This window comes from Crinia signifera, chromosome 4 (genome assembly GCF_055691185.1).
Source record: "Crinia signifera chromosome 4, ASM5569118v1, whole genome shotgun sequence".
In the NCBI taxonomy this organism is placed as follows: Eukaryota; Metazoa; Chordata; class Amphibia; order Anura; family Myobatrachidae; genus Crinia; species Crinia signifera.
This window is the reverse complement of record NC_139220.1, coordinates 267,560,062-267,584,449: the sequence shown is the minus strand read 5'-3', so window position 1 is coordinate 267,584,449 and position 24,388 is coordinate 267,560,062. Positions and strand designations below refer to the sequence as shown.

Genomic DNA, 24,388 nt, shown 5'->3' with positions numbered 1-24,388 from the left:
GGTAGGTGCCCCAGTACATTGCTATGCCTAGGGTTCTACACTGCTGTTGACGCCCCTGTATGTATATATACAGTATGTATGTATATATATATATATATGTATATATATATATATATTATAATTTATATACATTTGGTCTATCTATAATAATGACTCGGCATATACTGGGTCACCTAAGTGTCCATCTACGTGCTTTGCTCCGCCCCTCTGGAAACCCCCTTCTGAAAATCCTGCGTTTGCCACTGAAGGGTACCACATTAGGTCAACCCTATTAAGGTCGACCTATTTTAGGTGTCAACAGGCCTTAGGTCGACACCTAAAATGGGTCAATATGCAACATGCAAGCTCTTACACTGCCAGTGTGTTACAGTGTGAGACGCTCATGTCCATGTCCATGTTGACTGTGTCGACACCCGTGAAAAAAAATGGGAAAACTCATGTTGACCTTTTGACTGTTGACCTAATGTTTGTGTCGACCTTCCGACCCTGTGGACTTTAGCCATGTCGACCTATTTCATGTTTCGACCTAAGGCCTGTTGATCTTCAGTTGGCAACCCAATACATGTCGACCTAAATAAGGCCGAACCCAATGACCCTCCATACCCAGGTAGAAAAACTACCTTTAAAAAAAAAAAAAAAACATGAAAAACCTTTTGTCAACATTTTGTCCATGCCGACCTTTTTAATGCGTCAACCTTTTGACTATTGACTTAATTACTGTATCCTGTATAGAAGTAACTTCCCCTAAATTGTGACAGCAGCTCGTGAAAATATTAGATAGCGCCCATTAGATATACAATATGCTCCGACACATTTTATTGTTTTTAAGAGTATAATATATAACTTTTCCTTTTAAATAACACTATTAATAGAAGTGTGCGTGTGTGTATAAATGCCTGTAAAAGCCACGCCCATAGTGGAAAGAGGCGTGCCTACGAACCAATCCCCGTACGCTGCTGTGCGGAGAGGCTATGCCCCTTGTGTGGAGTGGGCGTGACTTCCCCGGGTCTATCTCTCTGACTCTCAGCTCCCGCGAGATTTGGCTCCTCCTGTCCTGGGCGGGCTCGGCCGGAAGTGTCCTCCTGTCTGTGTCGGTGATCGCGGCGTCCTCCGGTCGGGCAGTGAGAGACGTAGCAGCAGCGGGACGGGTCGGAGATCCCAGTCTCCTTCTCCGGCATCATGAGCTTCCTTTTGTGAGTGCCGGACACAGAGGCAGCCGGGAGGGGGGAGGGGAAGCAGAAGTTGCAGAGTGAGGAAGTGAGGGGAGGCCCCGGCTGTCAGGCCTGCGGGCTGTGCCACACACTTCTACTGCGGCTGGGGCAACTCCGAGCACTGCGCTGTGCATACAGTGTGCTATCATTTTAGTGGAGTGCATGGCTCCCCGTGCTGCTGTTACTGGGTTTAGGAGCTTGGGTGGTGGCAGGGTATGGGGGTGTAGGAGTGTTGAGGGTGCAGTTTATGGGGTTTTATGAGTGTGCGGGTAGCTAGGTATGAGTGTGATGGGAGGTCAGGGTATGGGGGAATAAGAAGGTATGAGGATGCGGGGGCAGGTTTTGGTTGAGTTAGTATGAGGGTAGGGGTGAAGGTTATGGTTGGGAGTATCAGGGCTTGTGGTATAGTATGAGAGTTGGGGGTCTAGGAGTAGAGAAGAAAGTGAGGGGTAAGTGGTTGCTGAGGAGGAGTAGTGAGGTTGGGGAGGTCAGTGATGAGAATGTAATGGAGCACGGCTTGCTGACAGGGTGTTGGGAGTAGAAATGGTAGAGACTAGTTCCCATGCAGTATAGCTTACAGGAAGTGACGTTCAGTGAGGGCGGAAGTTGTTAGATGCCCTCACAACGTTTTTAAATTTATGTGTAATTCATGTAGGTGTCGTTTATTTTGTTTTATTTTTGCAGCATTGTACCCTCGCGGGCTCGCTACGCTCGCACGCTTCGGGCACGGTGGCTCGCTTCGCTCGCCACAGATTTATATTCCCCCTCCAGGTATACGTGGACCCAGGGCATGATGGGAAAATTACCTAAACTGCATGGGATCTAGACACTACCGTGTAGAAATAGGGGGCTAGGGTCTTATGGTGTAGATCCAGGGAGAAAAAGGGAGCTGGCATTGTGCAGGAGCTGGGCTTGAAGGTTGTTTGCTTATAGAATTGGGCAGAAGTAGGGAGTGTTGGGGTTTCTGGGGTACTGTGACTTTGAATTAGGATGTTGGGGTGTTTCCAACATGATAGGAAGAGTGAGGGTTATAGGCATAGATTGGGGTGCTGAGATAGGATAGTGCAGTAGTTTGAAAAAGTAAGGATTCAGGGTTTGGTGACATGGCGAAGTAGGGTGAGATTTATTTATTAACAGTTTCTTATATAGCTTACACATATTCTGCATTGCTTTACTGGGTATTGTTGCCCATTCACATCAGTCCCTGCCCCAGTGGAGCTTACAATCTCTATATTCCCTACCACATGTACACACGCACACAGATGTTCTAGGGTTAATTTTGTTGGAAGCCAATTGACCTACCTGGCAGAATATACAAACTCCGCACAGTTAGAGCCATGGTGGGTATCGAGCCCATGACCTCAGTGCTGCGAGGCAGTTATGCTAACCATTACACCGTCTGTGCTGCCACAAGAGATGGTGACAGTACTTGTTGATATGGTGGTGTGGATAATGGGGAAGGGGGGGTGTAGTCGGTATATTATGTTGGTGGCTGACAATGCCGTATAGAGGGTGGTGATGGGGTAAATAATATGGCAATGTGGGTTGTTAGCATGATAGTACACCTCCATATGGAGAGGGCATAATTATTGCTCTAGTTTAATGGCTATTAGAAATGTTGGTCTGGTCAGTGGGCTTCTGAGACTTTGCTATGGTGAGGATTAATCTTTGCGTTTTGGAGGTGGTAGATGGGTGTAAAAGGGACCTTTTCCAGTATGTGGGGAGTTGGTTTATGAAATTTAGTATCTGAAACACTTAAGGTTCCCACAATGCTGATAAAGTATTGTGTAATGAAGAACTGAGTTGGGAAAGGAGCGGAGTGTTTGATGCAGATAAATTACATCCTGAATCATTTTTTACTTTCTAGTCTTTGCAGAACACTTTAAAATAATGCCCTTTTGTTCTACTTTTACCCAGCAGTAATCGATCATCAAAAACTTTCAAACCCAAGAAAAACATCCCAGAGGGTTCTCATCAGTATGAGCTCTTGAAACATGCAGAGGCCACTCTTGGCAGTGGGAACCTCAGACAGGCTGTGATGTTGCCGGAGGGAGAGGACCTCAATGAATGGATTGCTGTGAACAGTGAGTATATTTGCAGGCATGTGACTAAACTTCAATCTGTATTTATCTGACAAATTCTGATGTACTTGGAGAAAATGTGCAGGGCCACCTCTGATCGGAACAGCTCTCTTAGGGTATTCAATCCTGGGCCAGGACTGTCGATCCGTCTTGACAGCCATGACCCTGGCCTGTTTTCATATTGGCAGGTGAGATTCAATGTCCCTACTGCCGATTGGCGAAAAGGGGGCGTGTCCCTGTAAACAGCTCTGGATTGTCAGGATTCGGACGTGATTGCGACAATTCACAGCTGTTACTGGCAAAACGGGCCCGACAGCTTTTAAAGTCGGGCCCATTCTGTCGATCTCCCTTTTCAATGCTGTCGGACAGGATTGAATAGGCGCTCGCTGCTATTTCCCCTGTCGGAAATAGCGACGGGGATTGAATACCCCCCTTATTCTGTGTTGCATGCTAGAGGTGTAGGAAGTGCATTCACATATTCTCACTCCGCTTTAGATAGCGATTTAAGTAAGCATTCTGAAGGTTGCATTTAGCAAATGGTGTGGGCTCCAGTGGACAATTCCTAGCAATCCTTGCATCTAATTTGTCCAAAGTGTTGTATCACTTCAAGAACTGTAGATTGAAACTTTGACCGACATTGTTTTGTATAATGGCCACTATTAGTCTCTTGGGTATGCACAGAATGTTTTCCCAAGTGAGAACAATGACAGTGAGAACAATGACAGATTTCCACTAATAGTCCAACAATTTGCTTTGGATTCTGTCCTTTGTTACAAGCGTGTGAGAAATCAGGCATGGTTCATTGGCTAAATGCACAATCTGCTGAGTAGGCTCTTTAGCATCAGAGCTAACAGGGTAGTTTGTTGTTGTACCACAGACTGAGTCTAATGTTACATGGCTGACGGACCAGCTGCCCTATTTAGGCCTGCGTTTTTTTTTTTTTCTTCTTTCAAGTTTGTGTTATGGATTTTGACGGCACCGAGGAAAAATCGGTGTTCAATTTAGCAGTAACTGACTGGTCGTTAGATGCAATTTTGCACTGCGCAGTGTTACTGTATGTTAAATTGTATGCATACATACTTCATGGAATAACAATTGTTACAGTAGAGGATTCACATTATTCGATACAATACCAGAATTACCTTGGTGACTAATATATGTAGGCTAAATGTATAAAATATTTAATGATTCTTAACATAATTCTGAAAACATTAACAACATGTTTGGGTAAATTAATGGTCTTTGGCGAGCTGCGACGGTGAGCAGTTCCCCCAACAGTGGCAGTACTCAACTGACCCCACCCCCCCTGCATTACCGTTTCCATCTTACTGGGTTTTTCCAGCGAGAGCGAGGTGGAAATGGCGAGTGCCGTCAAAACAGCGAACCTCGCCGTTGGGGGGGGGGGGGGAATCCTCACTGTCAGAGGACGGCGAGGAGTCCCCCCGGAACATTGAATAGGGCGATCGGCTGGAGTGTGGGTTGAACAACGAGGATGCCGCCCACTGTGTGATGAGAATCGTTTGGAAGTGGCAGGAGTTACCGGTTTCTCTGTTTTTAACAGATTATAATACACATTCAGGTTAGTTTTAGAAAAGACAAGGAATGCATAAAAAGAATCAGAAGACTAGAACATAAATAGCTATATATAATATGAAAGATGTGTAATAAGTATAAATATACTTATATTGCACAGTGGTTTATGTAGATCGTAAACAGAAAAACTGTTTACAGTAACAGAATATCAGTGCATAAATACAATATAGAATGGCAGACCATAGGAACCTTAATACCACAACACACTCTGGCTAGGATAGATAATTTGGGTAAGAGCCGGTCACTTCCTGAAGCTAGCCTGTTCAACCTGCGGCTCTTCAGCTGTTGTGATACTGCACATCCCAGCATGTCTTCCCACAGTTTTAGCATTCTCTATTAGCAAAACTGTGGAAAGGCATGCTGGGATGTGTAGTTTCATAGCCGCTGCAGAGCCACAGGCTGGCCAGACTTGAAGTAGTGGGAGGAGAGCCATGCCATCTAGAGTTTACATACATATATGTCCTCACACATGTTTGCTGTCACTCCGAACAGTCACCTTGGCATGCCAGGTTGCATGGAAATCTTGTGGTGTTGGGCGTCTTATTCACAATGTAATGTGATTACTTTGACATGGGTGGACTCTGTCATGTATGAATCAGCACGGTCTCCTTGTGCATCCTAGCAGCATTGTGTTAAGATTAGAACACATTCTTTGCAAAAAGATACCCACGGGGTGGGGGATGTAATAAGATGAGAGCTTCAAGAAGTGGGAGATCTGGTAAGAAATCTCCATTTAAAAAAAACTAAACAGCAATAATTTACACTGCAAAACCAGTTTGATTTTGCAGTGTAAATGATTGCCGCTTTGAAAAGAAAAAAACGTCATATTTCTTACCAACTCTCACTTTCTGAATCTCTCATCCTATTAAATATCACCCCCAATGTTAGCAGTTGCACAGGAACTAAATGCTCATGCTAGGCATCTCGCGCTGCATAGGGTAGTCAGGCTGGATGTGTGAGGGTACATCTGTACTAAAGGGACTGTATGTACAGTTGGAGGGTGAAAGGAGAAAAGATACATCGGGGATTATTGCGTTAGGAGTATGTTAATATGAGATAATGCAGTTGCTTCCATAAATGCTATTACTGTATGAAAGCATGGCTTGTTTCTGTGACCATCTATTGGCACTGTGGCCTGTAGGCATAAGGGGCAGCAGGATTGGCTTATTTGCCTTACAGTTTGCCAGTATTGCGAACACTGATTGGTCCTCCAGAATATGAATGGTGAAATGTACTGTGGGTGCACCAGTAGAACTTACATCAGTGGCAATTCAACATCAAGTTAGCGTAGAGGTGCGGATGTGCTTGCGCTAACTATAAAGGTTAAAGTATGATGATACTCATGACTGGAGAACCTTTGTCTGAAAGACAGCGTGTGAATGAGAAAAGGAACAAAGTTGTTACAAAGACAAAAATCAAGACCCGTTATATACTGATGAATAGGCTGAAAATACTATGATGGGTACTTGTGTATTTTGGCGGCGCCCGTCGTGGGCATCGTGTGCCTTAACTTTAAGGCACAGGACGCGACGCGATGGACGCGATTTCTCCATAAGCTTCAATGTTAAAATATTTTTAACATTGAACCCGATGGAGAAATCGGGTCCATCGCGTCGCGTCCTGTGCCTTAAAGTTAAGGCACACGACGCGACCGACACGATTTCTCCATAGGCTTCAATGTTAAAATATTTTTAACATTGAAATACTGTCGGTCGCGTCGGACTTGTGCCATTATAATGGCACAAGATCAAATGGCACAAGATCAAATGTAGTTGATAAAGTCCATCTAACATAGAAAACAATGGGAAATGGGCCAATATGGCCCATTTCTCATTGTATATGGTCCCGTCATGTCCAAATAAAAATGCCCCCCATTGTTAGCGGCACCCCAGTATTGACGCTAACCCGAAGCGTGGCGAGCGTAGCGAGCCCGCGAGGGGCGGCGGTACGCGTCCTACGACCTTTTCATACCCCTACTATCCACGTCGGGGTATGAAAAGGTCGGAGGACGCGTACCGCCGCCCCTCGCGGGCTCGCTACGCTCGCCACGCTTCGGGTTAGCGTCAATACTGGGGTGCCGCTCACAATGGGGGGTCAGTTATATTTGGACATGACGGGGACATATACAATGAAAAATGGGCCATATTGGCCCATTTCCCATTTTATTACATGTAAAATGGACTTTATCAAGTCCATCTTATCTTGTGCCATTATAATGGCACAAGACCGACGCGACCGACACGATTTCAATGTTAAAATATTTTAACATTGAAGCCTATGGAGAAATCGGGTCCATCGCGTCGGTCGCGTCGTGTGCCATGTTAATGCACACGACGCGATGGACCCGATTTTTCACACACGATGGACGCGATCCTCATCGTGGGCGCCGCCAAAATACACAAGTACCCTATGATGCAGTAGCCTTATATGTGTGCTCCGGCATGGGTGAGAGAGGGATAACAGGAGTGTAGATAAATGTGCTCTAGATTAATGCCCTAACCCTGGATAGAAGATTGTAGAGTAACAATAGATGTTCTGCGTGTCTCTGCGGCCGTGTTCTGAGGATAGGATTTTCTGACTTGTACTTGCATAACTGAACTAATAAGGGTGCATTAGGGCATACGTATATCCTGATTAGGTGTCGTGGATCATTATGGATATATGGTTGTCATTGGTTGCGCTCTGGACAATTTTATCCCTTTTGTATCCATTCTAGTCCAATGAATTCTTGTACTTAACAATGATCTCTTAAAGTAAACCAGTGAGAGTACGTACTAAGGCAGGAGTACTTTTGAAGATTGGATGTTACTTAACACAACCAATCAGATTCTGCTTATTTATTTAGCACCTTCTAGAACAGCGGTGGCCAAACCTGACCTCAAGATCTACCAACAGTTCATGTTTATCAGGCAACCTGTGGGTCTATAGTAGGAATGAATGCAGCATGTTTGAAAATGTGACCGTTAGTATTGACTACAGCTGTGCACCAGCGAGGGAGTCTGGGAAATGTGACAGACAGTAATGACTACAGCTGTGCACCAGCTAGGGCAGGGCTGGGGAACCTTCGGCCCTTCAGCATCTTTAATTGTGTTGGTGCAGCACAGATCCTGGTTCTGTGTAGGGTCAGGGGATGGCTTAATAGTAAATATTTGGGTTCCAACAAAAGTCTGGACAGAATGGGATTTGTTACAGTTCTGTTTATGAGGATAATTAGCACTTATCCAGTGCTAACCTAGTTGGCTTCCCATCCATCTCTAACATGTTTGCCTTGCCTCCTCCTGGGCATGGGATACATATAATTAGAACACACTGGACAGTTGTACTAACAAAACAACGCCCAGTTACCCTCCTGTCCTAACCTGTCTCGCTGTACACACTGGGCTCAAACGAGTAAACTGAGCTGCTTTCAGCTCAGTCACCCAGTGTGTGTGGTCCTTTAGTTCAGATATGACAAGTGCCCTGCAGTGTAGATAAACTAACATGTGCAAAGTATCTACTGTTTCTAAATTTCAACTTTTGGGTTTGAATGGGGGCACATTTTATTTAATTATTTATTTTTGCACTAGGAGCATCCATGTCTAAATATTATAAAAAATTTTTTTTTACAAAATTACAAATCTCTGTAGCTCCCTGATAGTCTCCATTTTCATAAATTCTATTCAATTAATAATTTTTTTGTTCCACCTCTCCATCTGTAGCTGTGGATTTCTTTAATCAAATCAACATGTTGTATGGGACAATCACTGAATTCTGCACAGAAACCAGCTGCTCAGTCATGTCCGCCGGGCCCAGGTACGTTTTGTAACTGTAATGTGACACATGCTTTAAATAGCCACGGATGGATATAGACTACCATGTATGAAGTAGGAGGTTGTCTTTTGGTTTTCTTTCTCCTATTTTTGATGACTGTCACTCCCATTAAGTGTACAGTGCAGCTGCCCCCTCGTCTCACATGTACATGAAACATTTCCGGAGACTTCAGGAAGCGGGGAAAAGGTTGACATGAATTTTTCATATTTATGTCAACATAGACACCCAAAAAAACCATTAAAAACTCATGTTGACCTATTTCATGTCGACATATCGCTTGTACCAATCTTTTGAACAGGTCGACCTTTTTCATGTGCTAAAATTTGACCAATAATGGTCGTCTTATTGACTGTCGATCAAATTACTGTTGATCTTATGACCAATACCCCAGGAAGCTACTGGGGCCAACACATTGGTTGGCATGTCTGCACCTGGTTGCAGGGCCACGTGTTTAATGGGGTGCTGCTTGGTTTTTGTTGGTGCCATGTACTAAAGCTTTCCTGCAGAGGTGCCTGTAAAGTTATGTTTGGGGGCGGATCTGTTCATGTCAGGATCTTGCACTGCAAGTGCTTGTCGTTTGGCTGTGAAAATGGCTCAGAATAGAGATGCCTGGGATGCAGAAGCCATGTCTCACACCACTGGGGGTTAGTCATCCTGTCTAGCTGCTAGAGATGATGTAGTTTCCTTCTGAGTCCTAAGGATACATTTTGATATTCCTAACTATGAGGTCTGTAGTTGTGATCAGATAAGGCCTGAGGGACCAGCCAGGATGACTCTTATTATCAATTGACCTGTTACTCCTACTCTGAAGCACCACTAACAAGATGACCATAGAAGAGCCTGACTCTACTACAGCTTTAGTTAAGTGTCTCTTCCAGGCTGAATGGATGGCTAGTATTCCATTGTTAAGGGGAATCCCATAGAACGCTGAAGCTTAACATTTATTATATGCTAATATTTGTTGAAAAAAAAATTTTGTGTGTTTTTTTTTTGTATTTTTTTAATACCTATGTTGTCCATGTGTCTAAAATGTCTTGCAGGTATGAGTACCACTGGGCAGATGGCACCAACATAAAAAAGCCCATAAAGTGTTCTGCCCCCAAGTACATTGATTATTTGATGACCTGGGTCCAGGACCAGTTAGACGATGAGACCCTCTTCCCCTCAAAGATTGGTAAGTTTAACCAAAGCTACTACAGCTTGCAGGAGGATCATAGTGAGGTGCTAGTACCAGTGATTGAGGACTGCTTAGTTTACAGTCCCTCCAGTCTTATTCCGTTTGTAACCGTTCCAAATTCATATAAATGCTGCCGAACTGATACTGGTCACAAATACCAATTTCACACAGAAAACCGAATTACCAGGTGAAGCAGTTTTACCCGGTGATTTGCCTTTCAGCACGGGTCCTTTTTCTGTGTGAAAGGGTCAAGCCGGGTTGTAAATACCAGGTCTCCGACTCTGGAATTTACAACCCGGATTGACTTTCACACAGAAGAAATACCACCAAATACCTGAAGTCGGTATCGTGGCACTTACGGTCAATGCCATGCCGGGAGGAACAGATGTGCCTGTCGCTATTACATAGACTGTGCACATGTACTGTAGATTGCTCCATTTTAACAAGAAATATGCCATAGCACACAAATGACTCGGTCTTATGGGTTTATTATTGTATATGGGAAACCGGAAGTCAGACTTTTACTGCCGGTTTTGGCGGCACTTGACGCCCATTTTAAGTATAAATAACCGGATGTTGTTAGGAGTGGTCACCTTGCCTCTGAGGAAGAGCCCAAGCAGGCTCAATGTGTCTGGCAGTAGGTGGTTTACCTGGTGTGACGGGCAGGACCATATTCAGTGCTAGGTATTCAGAGCCTTGCAGGGTGCACATCCAGACTAAGCATCTCCCCATTTATGCACTTTTTTAGTAAAAAAAAAAAAAAAAAAGTTTTATTTTTATGTATGTTATTAAATTTGTGGTCTACAACTGAGCGCCTGATTAGTGTCACAATTTTCTACTTTGCTATTCAACCCTTTGGTCTGAGGGAGACCGGGTGACCTACTGTATATGAAGGCTGCCATTGGTGGCTGTGCTGTGAAGTTGCATCAAACTACCTTTTCCATCAGAAATACCAGTGTTATTCAGCAAATTACCGGGTTGAAATTTTGAACCCAGTAATTTGCTGTTCAGTGTGAAAGGGGGTCAGGGTGCTCCCAGCACTCTAAATGTTGGTAATTGCTGGGTCGTATGTCTGAAAGGGGTATAAATGTCTTGTGTACCATATGTGATGTGCAGTTAAAGGGTGTTAGTGTTTAAATTTCCAGGTTTAAAAGGGAAGTTGTTTGTGTTGTGAGGTGCTCCCTAATTATCAACTTATCTATAGTTTATGACCACCTGTCACGTACCTTAGACAGTCATGTTTCAAGAGTGCTCTCACACAGTTGCTTGTTTTGTTACACTCATTATTTGCACACTTAAGTTTGTAGTTTGTGCCGATAGACCGTCCACTGGCATCTCTGCAATGGTTTATGTAATTGGCATGTTATGATACATCTCCTGTGCCGCTATTAGTGACACATAACTCGTGTAAATGTATTAAGCTCGGTGAAGTGATTAAGTGTCTGGTTTTTATCACCGGCCAATCACCTTCTGAAGTTACAGGCTTGGTTTAAAAAATGACAAGTAGGAGCTGATTGGCCGGTGATTTAAAAAACAATCAGCTCCTACTTGTCATTTTTCAAACCAAGCCTGTAACTTCACTGTTAGGAGCTGATTGGCTGGTGATAAATACCAGACACTTAATCACTTCACCGAGCTTAATAAATGTACCCCTCAATTGCTTATTGATCTGGATTTAAAAAAATAAAATAAGCCTCAGTCTGTCTTACTAAAGCTAGCGTAGGGGTGGGAAGCGAGAACATTGTGAAAGAAGGGCTTTAACTCCTTTACCTGGCCAATGTAACTTCAGATGAAGCCAGGAGCTGTAATTATGTGCGAGACTTGGCTGCTTCCCCATTGGTTACTGGCACACTGCATTCACAATGAAAGTTTGCGCAAGTGTTTGACAATGAATAGATACATTCAGCTTTTCCGTGCTAATTCTTATTCTCCTAGGCTGTAATAAATGATAGATGAGGGGTTTTCAGAATTGTTTTGCAAATCTCGATTTGAAATATTTACATTAAAAGCTCCCTTGCTGTGAAAGCGGCATTGCTGGACTTCTGGGTCTGGCTCTGATGCCGTCTGCCTAATTGTGCCGGTCACTAGGCTTTTGAGCCTCCTGCTTATCCCAAGTTGCTGGCATAATTGAATGCTGCTTGGGGAGGCTTCTGATCCCCCTTCTTTGTGGAAACTAACACCAAAGCCTAACCTGCTGCCTTCCTGGGCTCTGGTGATTGGGTATGGGTCATTGGGTCGACATACATTGTATCAACATGGCTTAGTTCAAAACCCAAAATAGGTCGACACAAGCATTAGGTCGGCATAGGTTTGCTCCAGCTATCCATAGACCTTAGAAGGTTCAGTATTGCCGTTACTAAATGTATATAGAGCCCTAAATACAGACCGGTCTGCAGAGCCATATATCCATGTCACTGGCAGGTTGCTGATAAGTTAGATATCTATTATGATGGCATATCGCTCGCTTTAACCAGGACAAAGGACTGAAGAGGTGCTGTTATGTGCCGGTTCTCTCTGTCCTGTGCAGTTCCTCTTCTGTGTGTAACCTTTTACCACTTGCCACAGTCACAAGCTGTCAGTGTCAGGCTATATAACAGCTGCAGACAAGGCGTCAGCTGCCCTGCATTACATACAGTTATAACTATCTCATTGGTCGACATGTGGTTTTTCACTGTTTTTTGAGCCAACATGTCCCGACAGGTGGTATTTCATGCCCTACCAGTAGTTTGACAATTTCTAGGTCGACATGGTTTTTCACTGTTTTTTGAGCCGACAGGGGGAAACGGGCAGTGCTATGAAAGGCCACGTCCCCCCAGGCGCACTCCCCAATGGCACAGAAGATACCAAGGTGCAGCAGCAGGTATCCCTGGCTGCACAAACACCCAGAGTGCCCTGTTTGTTGCAGCAGAGAGCCAGCCACCGGTCGAGTTGCCTAGGAACTGTGCCACTCAGCCATATGTACCCACGTGTCTCCCCTGTCTCGTACACTGCATAGCAACATATAACCACTGTCTCTGCTTATAGTGGGGCAGATGTATCAACCAGCGTTAAGTGCAAAAATGCACTTAACGCTGGTTAACTGGGGGGGATTAAGATTTTGCTAATGTATTACTAGCGCACCTAACGTGCGCTAGTGACAGCCCGCCGAGTTACGCTGCAATCCCCCCCCCCCAGGGATTAACGGCCGGGGCGATGTATTAACAGCCTTCGAGGCGTTAATTCGCCCCGGCCGCTCAGGGCTAGCGTTGTCCTATCCCCCACTATGGGGACAACGCTAGCCCTGCGTCTGGCTCGGGCTGCGCTGGAGATATCGCGTTTTTTGCGAGATCTCCCGCATGCCCATTAGAGCCGGACAGGGGGGAGAAGCGCACTGAGCATGCGCGGGGCGCCGAAAAGGAGAGCCGTTAACACTGGGCATAACGGCTCTCCTTATCGGCTTGGGGGATGATAATACATCTCCCCATAACGAGTGCCCGCTTCTCCTCGTTATGCAGGAGAAGCGGGACCTGTTATTTCACAAACGTTAAAAGGTTAATGATACATCTGCCTCATTGTTACCTACCTACCTGGCTGCTGCAATGACCAGTGGCACCGCTGATGGCTGCCTAGGCGATGTGCTGCTCAGCGAGTATATTTTCCCTGTGTCTATAATCCCCAGGGTATATCTGTATGTGTTATGTATATCTGTTTAACTGTTACCTAAATGGCTGTTGCACAGCAATCCACATCGAATTCCTAGTATACGCCCTGGCCAATAAAGCTGATTCTGATCACACAATTTGTAAAACAATTCACACAATATAATTATTGAATATAAAAACATTAAGGAAAACTAATAAATGCCTGGATCTGCTTCCTAAAGATCACCTCCACTCTTAACCAAAGAAAATACTATCCAGAGAGATGGCGTGACTGCAGATCCCATGACTGCAAGCGATACGGGGGATCCTGTGCACACATTTGCGTTTCATACCACAATGTGTTCTTAAAACACTTCCAGATCTGCTCTTTCATGCATTCTGACAGGGTTTCTATATAACATTTTAAGTAAAATATCATTTATATTTCTAAAATGGTCACTGTACCTAACACAGATTTTGAGAAATCTGGGACCGCCAGATATATAGCCAGAACTTTGTGGGTCCCATAGTAATATCTTGAAGGAGCCCCCGTCCCAAATCTTCTGTAGAAGTTGTTAAAGGTTATGCCCCATAGCCGTGCCCTAGTTCCCACAATAGTGCCTTGGTTCCCGTTATGTGACACTGTAGGGCTGCCCTATGGATTGGGATTTCCTAGGGTTGCAACCCTCTTTTGGAGTCTCTGTCTAAATAGATGCTGGAAAAAGAAATCTAGGAGGTGATTCTGATCCATACACAATGCTGCGAATTTTGCAGCGTTGCGTGTGGATTTATCGCGGCCAGCTACAATCTGTAGCCCATTGCTCCTGTTTAAGGATTCTTCCTCCTTCCTGAATGTTCAGGTTGGTCTATGGTTCACTTAAGCTGGGTGCACATCTGCTGATTTTTTTTCGATCCGGGCGAATCAGAATGACAAATCTGAGCCATTGTGCAGTGTACGGCAGACTGCCTGCTCCCACAGGTTGCATGGGAGGTTGTGCGATTAGCCTGTTGCATGGCCAAACACACCACGTCTTATGCGATACAGTTAATATCAATGAGGGATGGAACCGTGATCATTCTGTCACTCATACCTGGCTAGTGTGTGCCAGCAATCTCCTGATGTCCATGGCAAAGGTTTATTGCCCTGCATAACGGCACCATTGCTGGTTGCACTACTGTGTGTCCAGCTTTAGTGTACTCCTTCATTTCTGTTTTAAAACATACCTACAATCCCTCATACAATTTCATCAGTGGAGCAATTTCCCAATCGGTAATATAAGTTCCTATTATGGTTGTTTTATGACATTTGACCTTTAAATCCTGCTAAATACCACCATATGTCACTTAGGTGACAATTCCCCTATCCTTTATTTTCATTTTTATGTATTTTGTTGTACATTGTCTAAGTTCGATTTTATTGTGTTTTACATTTGCTATTATTAGAGTTAATAAATATAATTTATTTGGATTACCATCTGAACAATTATTCAGCCGCTCCCCACACACCTGTTTTTCTTGCATAACGGCACCATTGCTGGTTGCACTACTGTGTATCCAGCTTTAGTGTCCTCATTCACTTATTTTTTAACTCCCCCCCCCCCCCCCCCCCCCCCCCCACACACACACACACTATTTATTTATTTTTTTATCTGACTTTTATCCCTAAATGCCCTGAGATATGTCCCTGTTGTCATTTATTGATGTTGATACCACCTTTTTATGAGGATGTCTTGCACCCTGTCAATGTTTCTGGTGATCACCATAAAATCATTATTGCAAAAAATGGAAATCCTACTTTTATTAGTCAAAGATATCAGATACAAGTGACATTATTTTCCTATCTCTGCACTTCTTGGCATGAAGTAACATGTTACTGTAGGCGTGTGCAGTAATTCCTTGTTCTGCTCAGCATTAGTCAGCCCCCACAAATTTGTATTTAACTTTTTTTTTTTTTTTTGATGCTCTGGAAATTACAAGTTACTGGGGACGTTGGCACATACTACTGCTTTATTTTTATTTTTTTTCCATTTATCTAATTTAAAAATTTCTTGTGGTTCACAAATGAGAAACGGATACCACTTTCAGACAGAAATGTCTGAAAATTCCCGCTTTTGACAGTCCTAGCCAGACACCCCCCTTTCACACCGAAAAGCAAATTACTGGGTTAAACATTTCTACATGGTAATTTGCGGATTAACGCTGGTATTTCTTCTGTGCGAAAGGGTCAATCTGGGTTTTAAATCCCAGGTCCTCGACCATGTTTTTTTATTTGTTATGACCCGAGTTGACCCTTTCACACACACAAATTACAGGGTAGAAATGTTTAACCCAGTAATTGTGGTATGAGACCAACCAATGTCAGCATGGGAGTATATATGTGTGTGTATATTCAAAATATGCCTCCTATACGTTAAGTTGACTAGTTTAGTGGTTGCCAAACTTTTGAATCCTGCACCCTAGAGTATCAATTGTTTTTTTCTGAAGATTAATATTTTTTTTCTTAATACAACTTTTAAGTACACTTGGTTTATAGGTAATCCTTGGGGCCAGTTACGTGGTGAGGGAAAGGACTATCTTCTGTTTGCTTCCAATCAAACTATGTGGACAATCCGCACTGGTTTTAACTATTGCAATGACCATAGATTTGCGTTGGTCCTGGACTACCAACCCCAGGGTACTAAGGCGCACAGTTTGGGAGCTAGTGGACTAGTCTGTACTTGGCTTTCTGACTTCATTTATACCATTTGAGTCCTCTGTTTCAATACTGTTATCTTGTATAGCTTCCTTATTCTTATCACTTTATGCAATGTGTAGTTACGTGGACACCTGAATATCACACCCACATCCATGTGCGTATTGAACATCTCCTTTTTAAAACCATGGCTATTAGTATGCATTTGGTTCACTCTTTTGCTGCTGGATATATTTTCACAAGGTTTTGGAACATGGTGGTGTTTATTCACAGCCATGCTTCCACAATACTATTAGTGGAAGCGGTACATCTGTCAGAACAGACTTGGGTCTACAGTCATTAGGTCGACCCCGGAAGGTCGACATGGCTCAAGGTCGACAGTCATTAGGTCGACATGAGTTTTTTGACCTGAATGTCGACATGGACACAGTTGGAGTTGAACCGCAGCCCCTCGCTTTGCTCGCGATGCTTCAGGCACGGTGCCTCGCTACGCTCGGCACACTATTTTATTCTCCCACCACGCCCTAGTGGATGGTAGGGCATGAAATACCGCCTGTCGGCTCAAACTGTGAAAAACTCATGTCGACCTAATGACTGTCGACCTTGGCCCATGTCGACCTTCCGGGGTCGACCTAACGACTGTCTACCTAAGTCTGGTCTGACAGATGACCGTTTCCCCTATTGGTGAGGTCTGTTTCTATTTTATCCTAAGAGTGTTACCAGGGCTTTGTGCAAAGTTCTTCCACACCACTGCTTCACCCTGCTTTGTGCTCAAGAAAGGTTAGAAGTCCACAATTCTCCAGAATATCTTGGTATGCTGTAGCATTACAGAATCCTTTAACTGGAAAGGAAAATCATTATTCCTCATTCACAAAACAGAACACTTTCCAGTATGCACTCAGTGAAGAAGTTATCTTCCTGGCATCCACCAAACACACATTTGCCTTGTCATACTGCTAGGAGATGAGCCATTGGGCGTTATTTAATGCCGCCGGCGAAGGGTTAAACGGCAAGAATCGCTGAAAGCCAGAATAGGGATCATCACCACTTTTTGTGCTATAGCCCCCTTGGTACTTGTATGCCATCGTTTTGATTGCATCGCATGCGACCCGAATTTTTTTGTTTTTTTTTTGTTTTAATTGTACAGGCACCCTGATGGGTGATTACTATGTTAAATGCACTCCCATTGTTAACACCACCCCCACTATCAACGCCGAAGCGTGGCGAGCGCAGCGTTACGCGTCCTACGACCTTTTCATACCCCCACTATCCACGTCGGCGTGGAGTTGATTTTATATAGTGTAGCGAGCCACCGAGCGCGAAGCGTGGCGAGCGGACGCAGAATACATGTGAAGTAATCCGCGTCCGCTCGCCACACTTCGGGAACGGTGGCTCGCTGCACTTGCCACACTATATAAAATCAACTCCACGCCGATGTGGATAGTGGGGGTATGAAAAGGTCGGAGGACGCGTACCGCCACGCTTCGGGTTGGCGTTCATAGTGGGGGTGGCGTTAACAATGGGGGTGCATTTAACATAGTAATCACCCATCAGGGTGCCTGTACAATTAAAAAATCGGGTCTGATCGCATTGCATGTGATGCGATCAAAAAGATGGCATAAGATGAAAATCGTGGGCGCCGTGCTAGGAAACCAGTACCAAGGTGGCTATAGCACAAACAGTGGTGAAAATCCCTGTTCTTGAGAGAGATCTCTATTACTGCCGGTTTATGAAAGATACTGCTAGGTCTGATTGGTGTCCCATTGTTGGACTATAGTTTAATGTTCCTGTCTCCTCTATAATCAGGTGTCCCTTTCCCAAAGAACTTCATGTCTGTGGCAAAGACCATCTTGAAGCGCCTGTTCCGTGTATATGCCCACATATACCACCAGCACTTTGACTCCGTTATGCAGCTACAGGAAGAAGCACATCTCAACACGTCTTTTAAACATTTCATTTTCTTTGTACAGGTGAGAACCCTAATTGGAGCGCCATCTAGATGAGTAAATTGCTGCATTAGTAATCTGCTGTAGATCAGAAAGAGCTGATGGTGCTGGAATGCTGATACTTCTGTGTCTATTATGCCTGGGTTGCTGACTATTATGTATTAGTACATCAGTTTATCTGCTTAAGTGGGACATATTTATTTATTAACAGTTTCTTATATAGGGCACTCAGAATATTTGAACATTTACATCAGTCCCTGCCCCAGTGGAGCTTACAATTTATATTCCCTGTACACACACACAGACATTCTAGGGTTAATTTATTGGGAACCAATTAGCCTACCAGTATATTTTTGGATTGTGGGAGGAAACAACAGTACCCAGAGGAAACCCACGCAGGTACGGGGAGAATATTCAAACTCCGCACAGTTAGAGCCATGGTGGGAGTCAAACCCATGACCTCAGTGCTGTGAAGCAGTAATGCTAACCATTACACCGTCTGTGCATAAAATATTCCCCCAGCCTGCACTACACATGACCTCCCCAGATCTCACTATAGGGGTGTCCCGGGGACTGGCACACTTGCTGCATCCAGATGAGCAGTAGCGGTCTCTAGTGCTGGGCGGAAAGGTTACGTTTCCCCTGCCAGGGACCAGCTTCTAAACCTGTGTAGTAGTCTGCAAGCAGTCCAGGCGGAGGGAGAGCGGCACTGTAAATAGCTAAATAAATGTGTATAGCCGTGTGTCCAATCTCCTTATTGAACGTTAGGTCAGTGCGTATGTCAGGCCACTTAACCCTTTGCGTGCCAAGTGAGTTTGCTTGCCAATTTTCGCACCAATTTTGAAATTCATTATAATGACCTGTAATGTTACCTTTTTATAGGAATAATCTTTTTGGTACTCTTTACCTAGAAGGGCGCCCACGATTTTGATCATAGGCATCGCAGGTAAAAAAAATCACGTCGGTCGCATCGCATGCGACCAAAAAAATAGCATGCGATGCGAGCACCGCGATTTTACATAGGGAACAATGTTAAATGGCCCACAGACCCCAAATAGCCACCCTGGGCACCCCCAATTGTTAACGCCACCCCACGATCAATGTGAACCCGTGGCGAGCGCAGCGGTACGCGTCCTCCGACCTTTTCATACCCCCACTATCCACGTCGGTGTGGAGTTTAGAATAGAAAGTGTGGCGAGCGCAGCAGATACCTGTGAAGGTATCCGCATCCCCTCGCTGCGCTCGCCACGCTTCGGGCTCGCTGCGCTCGCCACACTTTCTATTCTCAACTCCACGCTGACGTGGCTAGTTGGGGGTATGAAAAGGTCGGAGGACGCGTACCGCCGCCCCTCGCGGGCTCGCTGCGCTCGCCACGCTTCGGGTTCACGTTGATCGTGGGGGGGCCCAGGGTGGCTATTTGTGGTCTGTGGGCCATTTAACATTGTTCCCTATGTTAAATCGGGTCAATTGACCCATTTAACATTGTTCCCTATGTAAAATCGCGTCGGTCGCATCACATGCGATTTTTTTGGTTGCATGCGATGCGACCGACGCGATTTCCATTTTAAAACGCATTTTTATGTAAAATCGCGGGCATCGGACGCATCGCATGCCATTATAATGGCATGCGATGTATATGCGATGGGCGCCCCTCTAGGTAAAGAGTACCATCTTTTTTTTTTACACTAAATTTTTTATTTAAATTCATATAACAAATCTGAGGGAAGCTGGCATTTTTAGCTGAAGTTTTGCATATCTAACACAGAACTGTTTTGCGCATCTCAGTTGTTGGCACTCAAAGGGTTAATCTGTTTCTCCATCGTTATGTGCAGCTTTTCATCAGAAGGTATGTTGGACCAAAATACCGGAGAAAACATGTTAAGGATAGTGGCCTGACATAGGTCGGTGGCTATAAGGTTCAATAAGGAGATTGGAGATACAGCTTTGCACTTTTACCGATTTTACAGGCGTGTTCTCCTTCCCCTGGACCTCTCGCTGACTACTGCACACGTTTCAGAAACCGGTCCCTGGCTCTTCTGGCCAGCACAGGTGGTCACCAGCCAATCTGACGGGTACTGCTAATCTGGATGCAGCAAGAGCACAAGTACTCTAGTCCATATGGCGAGATCTGGGGAAGTCTAGAACAGCGCAGCCTGGGGCATTATTATATGTGATGGTCCGTGTGAAATAGATGTTCAAGTCTTTATTAAAATTCGCACACAATCTATGCTCTCTTATTATAAAATATATTTTGGTTCTAGCATAATTTAGTGTTCAGTTAACCCATAGTTTCAGAAGCCACAGTATATGCCAGTGTGAGCAGCACATTCTTTCCATTTTGTGTATTTAATTGTTCAATTTAGGTTATAGCTCACATCATTCTACATATTCTAGTGGGTCGAGTAAGGCGGCACCAGTTCCCCCAAAACGTCTATTAAATATGCACGTTTTGCTAAATCACTAAACAATGTCTGAGTGCCGCCTTACTCGACCCACTATCTATGGAGTGATCGCTGGACCCCTTCCACAAAGAAGGCACCAGAGCCAGGTATTGCCAAAAAGGGGAGCAGTGCCGGGGCATGAGGATGATATAATATTTTGTGATGTATTCTTGGTTTGGTTTTTTGCAGGAATTTAATCTGATTGACCGCCGAGAGCTGGCTCCTCTTCAAGAACTAATCGAAAAGCTGGGGTCCAAAGACCGATAGATGCACAGGATTCCACACAGCACACACCAGCTGCAGCTCATACCTCTGCCTACCACGAGCTTACCCGACGGGGAGCCCACTTACCACTGAAACGGGGAGGCCACCGCGACTGGGACGTCTTCCCTTTTTACATAGAGATTGCCTTGCGTTATTTTTGTATGAACTTCTTTTTATAGAGATGCTTTAAAGGAACACTCCACTGAATGTGCATTAAGACACTTCGGTCTTATTCATGTCTCCTGACTTTCTGGTGGGGAGGGGGGATTTCTTACGTTTTTAAAGGTAGTTTGCAGCAGTCAAGAAACGGACTTGGCCTTTGTATACCACTTGCTTTTGCTTCTTTCAGTTCTATTCCATTTCTACTATTGCTCTGCTATTTACAACTCTAGAAGGGGGGTTTTTTTTGTTTGTTTTTAAATATGCAAAAACTTTTTCTTTAGTTACTAAGCCAAGTTTTTCTAAAATGGACCCTGTTCTGTTTTTACTCATTTAAGAATGAAGTATCAGAAAATGCAGTTTTTAAATGAACCTTGTTTTTACATTTTATTTTTTGATCTTTCAAATAAGACCACTTTTGCTTCATCTTAGTCTTCTGTGGTATCCACTGTTCTACGATTGTTTTCTGAATGACCTCTGTTCATAGTCTCTACCAATGAGAGTGATTTCTATAGAACCTATGGCTATAGTCTGTCACAGTGACTTGGCCTTTTAGAACCACATCTGAAGTTTCACATAAAGGGTAACATTTTCATAGTCAGAATTTCAACAAACCAACCGTGTTCAAATGCTTTTTTTTTTTTTAAGAGATTTGCAATTATCAGTTAATCTGCAACAAAAAAATATCCTGTTTTACTTGCATACTATTAGGTAAGAAATCCAGTGAGCCCGGGCCATGCTGTGCCTTGCAGAGAATGAGCTCTCTAGAGAGCCTGGGCTGCACTGTGCAGTGTAGTGATGGCGAAACGCGCGTTTGCGAAAATTGGTGCATCACCAGGTAGATGTTTGGGGTCTACACAAGTGCAATTTATGCTTTGTCTCTGAAATTCTATATGTAGCTTATAGATCATGTGTTTCCTTTTTCACATGTTGCCTAGAAATCTATATATATTAAATGCTTTTATGTTTTTTATTTTATTATATGTTCTTTGGTGTATTTGGAGCTGGAACCCTTTTTTCTGATTTTAGCTTTATTTTTGCCTTTTTAAATCCTTTATGAAGTCTAGATTTAAAATTTGATTGTAGGTATTACTTGGTTTTGGTTTATTCCATGCTGAAGTATTACTTGAGGAACAGTGTAATGAACTGTGATGTAGCGATTAGGGGATGCTCCCAATGCAATACATGTGCACAGTTACCACCTACCCTTAAGCCCTTTCTCCAGTGCTGCTAGTCGGACTGCTCGATGTCATGTGAGTTATTCATGTTGTCCTCTATGCCTGGACAGCTTTACATTAGGGAATGACCTACAGATGTCTGATTTTATATAGTACATACAATAAGGTGTCTTGAGAATTCAGCTGTTGCCGCTTGCCTTTGGAAAAACACCTACAATTCTGCTATTGTATTAATCATTTGTCAGTAAAACTTATCAGAAGTTTTTCCGTGTGTGGGGGGAGAATGTTTGGTCTCTAAACCCAGTGGCTTTGGTAAAATAAGTAATTGGGATACATATATAGAAAAAGGGCAGCGCTTGCATTGAGAACTCAAATGTGATGCCACAACAGTAATGATGGCAGACCTGGTCAGGTCCTCAATCCCTATACAGCTGCAGAAGCGAACGTGCCAGCTACATGTTACCACAAGTCACCTGTCTCACACCCACATTTTTTATGGCTGTAGACTCCGGCTTTGTCTCTGTGCCAAGAGATGACAACTACCCCATCTACACTTGTTATGAAGATTGTATTGATCAGTGTTTCACAGGACCACAAAGTGTGAGTGTAGAGATACATTTGTTAACTTTCACAAATGTGGAACTGACAAACTATATATTTGTAATTTGTTCTTTATCATGAAGGGGTTCTTATCGTACATGCTGTCCCTGAGATTTCAGTGAAGTTTACTTTACTCATAAGCATATCATGGTGAGGTAAGTCTGTGTCCTTATGCGCTGACTGAATGGAAAATAAAATTGCATTATTTAAAAGCTATATTACGGTTTCCATTATAATCACAATCTTTTTTTCCTCGCACATCAACTGTTCTGATAAAATAGTTTATTCCACTTCCCCACTACCAAGCAGCATTTCATTATAGATTTAGTGGCTCTAAACTAAGTATTTCAACCCACCAATCGCCTAACAAGGGCTGGAATGATCTGGGCGCATGTGCAAAGGGGAGGGTTTTTTTTTTTTTTTTACAGGATTAAATAATCTGTCACAAATAAAAGCGGTCACATGCTGCATACATTCAGGTTAGCTGAAGTCCTAAACAATTGTGCTAGTCCGTTCTCCCTGTCCAAAGCAGATCATTTTCCATTCTTCACACCCGCAAGCACATAACTGTGCACCTAATAGCTAAATTTGCGCTTCTTTGTAAATCAGCCCCCGTTGTGACATCTGTTTATTAAAATAGCTACAGAGGTCTTTTTATATAGTTTACGTTCAATTTTGTTTCTCTATATTTTGAGCATTGTAATAAATCAATTTTTCACTATTTTGTTGTGTATCATTTAACCTAGAAACATGTAGCTGATTTTGTGTTTGTTTGGCTGCTTTAGCAAGGCTCTGCACCATGTCTGGTTTTTAGAGGGAAAAATGCATCCTGCCTCTTTAGCAATGCCCCACTAAAACAAATGGCCTGTCCGTCGCTGACTTCAGCCGGCATCACAGAAATACATCTGGGCCATAGTTTGCTAGGAAGCATGGGGTTTACTCCCAACACAAAGGCGGCGGGAAGTCAGTGCGGTGCGCACAGGATCAGGCAGCTGTTTGTGTGGCCTTTTTAGGGGCAGGACACGTGGCTGATTGGCCGCACCACTGTGGGATTGATGGCTGCTGTGAGGGAGAAGTGCAGGGCGCAGCTTTTGATTATATTGCAGCACAGACAGAGCATCCGGCGCTCTATCTACTTTCATCACTTAAATGGGACTGCGGTAGAGGCCGTCCATGGTAAAGGTGTGTTTGCTGGCGGTGGGGAGGATGGACGGATTGTTGTGAGCAAGGCTGGCCAGGTCTCTGACCTCAGAGGCCGACCGCGCTACACGTAGCAGCACAGCCGCCTGAGACCTTCACTACTGCTACTTTATGGTAATAATGAGGGGTAGGGGATTGTCTGCTGAGTCTGGATTAGTGGATCCCAGGACATGTTCATCTAATCCAGGGCAGGGTAAGGTACCTACAAGGAGGAGGGGAAAGGGCCTCCCCCAGCCTCAGTGGTTTCAGTATCTGGATGCCAGGGGAGCATATGAATCGCATTTATTCACTTTAGAAGAGGGAAAATTTAGCCCTATGGACTCTACAGAGCATAAAGGGACCTAAAACTGTTCTGTTTTGCATTAAACAGGAACAATTCAGAAAACTAAGGGGTCTATTTACTAAGCTCTGTAGAG

At 44.0% G+C, this 24,388-nt stretch overlaps 1 protein-coding gene across 2 annotated transcripts; it reads left to right on the top strand.

Annotated features, from left to right (window-relative positions):
* The first annotated feature begins 1,033 nt into the window (after positions 1-1,033).
* On the top strand, positions 1,034-22,520 carry MOB1A (MOB kinase activator 1A). Of its 2 annotated transcripts, none has more exons than XM_083184508.1 (6): positions 1,034-1,193; positions 3,129-3,295; positions 8,584-8,677; positions 9,736-9,869; positions 17,991-18,154; positions 20,761-22,520. In XM_083184508.1, exons 1-6 carry the CDS (start codon positions 1,180-1,182, stop codon positions 20,836-20,838), a joined length of 651 nt encoding a protein of 216 aa, XP_083040634.1. In that variant the 5' UTR covers positions 1,034-1,179; the 3' UTR covers positions 20,839-22,520. The 2 variants fall into 2 exon arrangements, with proteins under 2 accessions (XP_083040634.1, XP_083040635.1); XM_083184509.1 differs by having other exon boundaries at positions 1,035-1,193; positions 3,132-3,295.
* Positions 22,521-24,388: the final 1,868 nt, after the last annotated feature.

Coding starts and splice junctions, on each gene's coding strand:
- MOB1A (XM_083184508.1), top strand. Junction 3,296..8,583: donor TGAATGGATTGCTGTGAACA/GTGAGTATATTT, acceptor CTCCATCTGTAG/CTGTGGATTTCTTTAATCAA. Junction 8,678..9,735: donor GTCATGTCCGCCGGGCCCAG/GTACGTTTTGTA, acceptor AATGTCTTGCAG/GTATGAGTACCACTGGGCAG.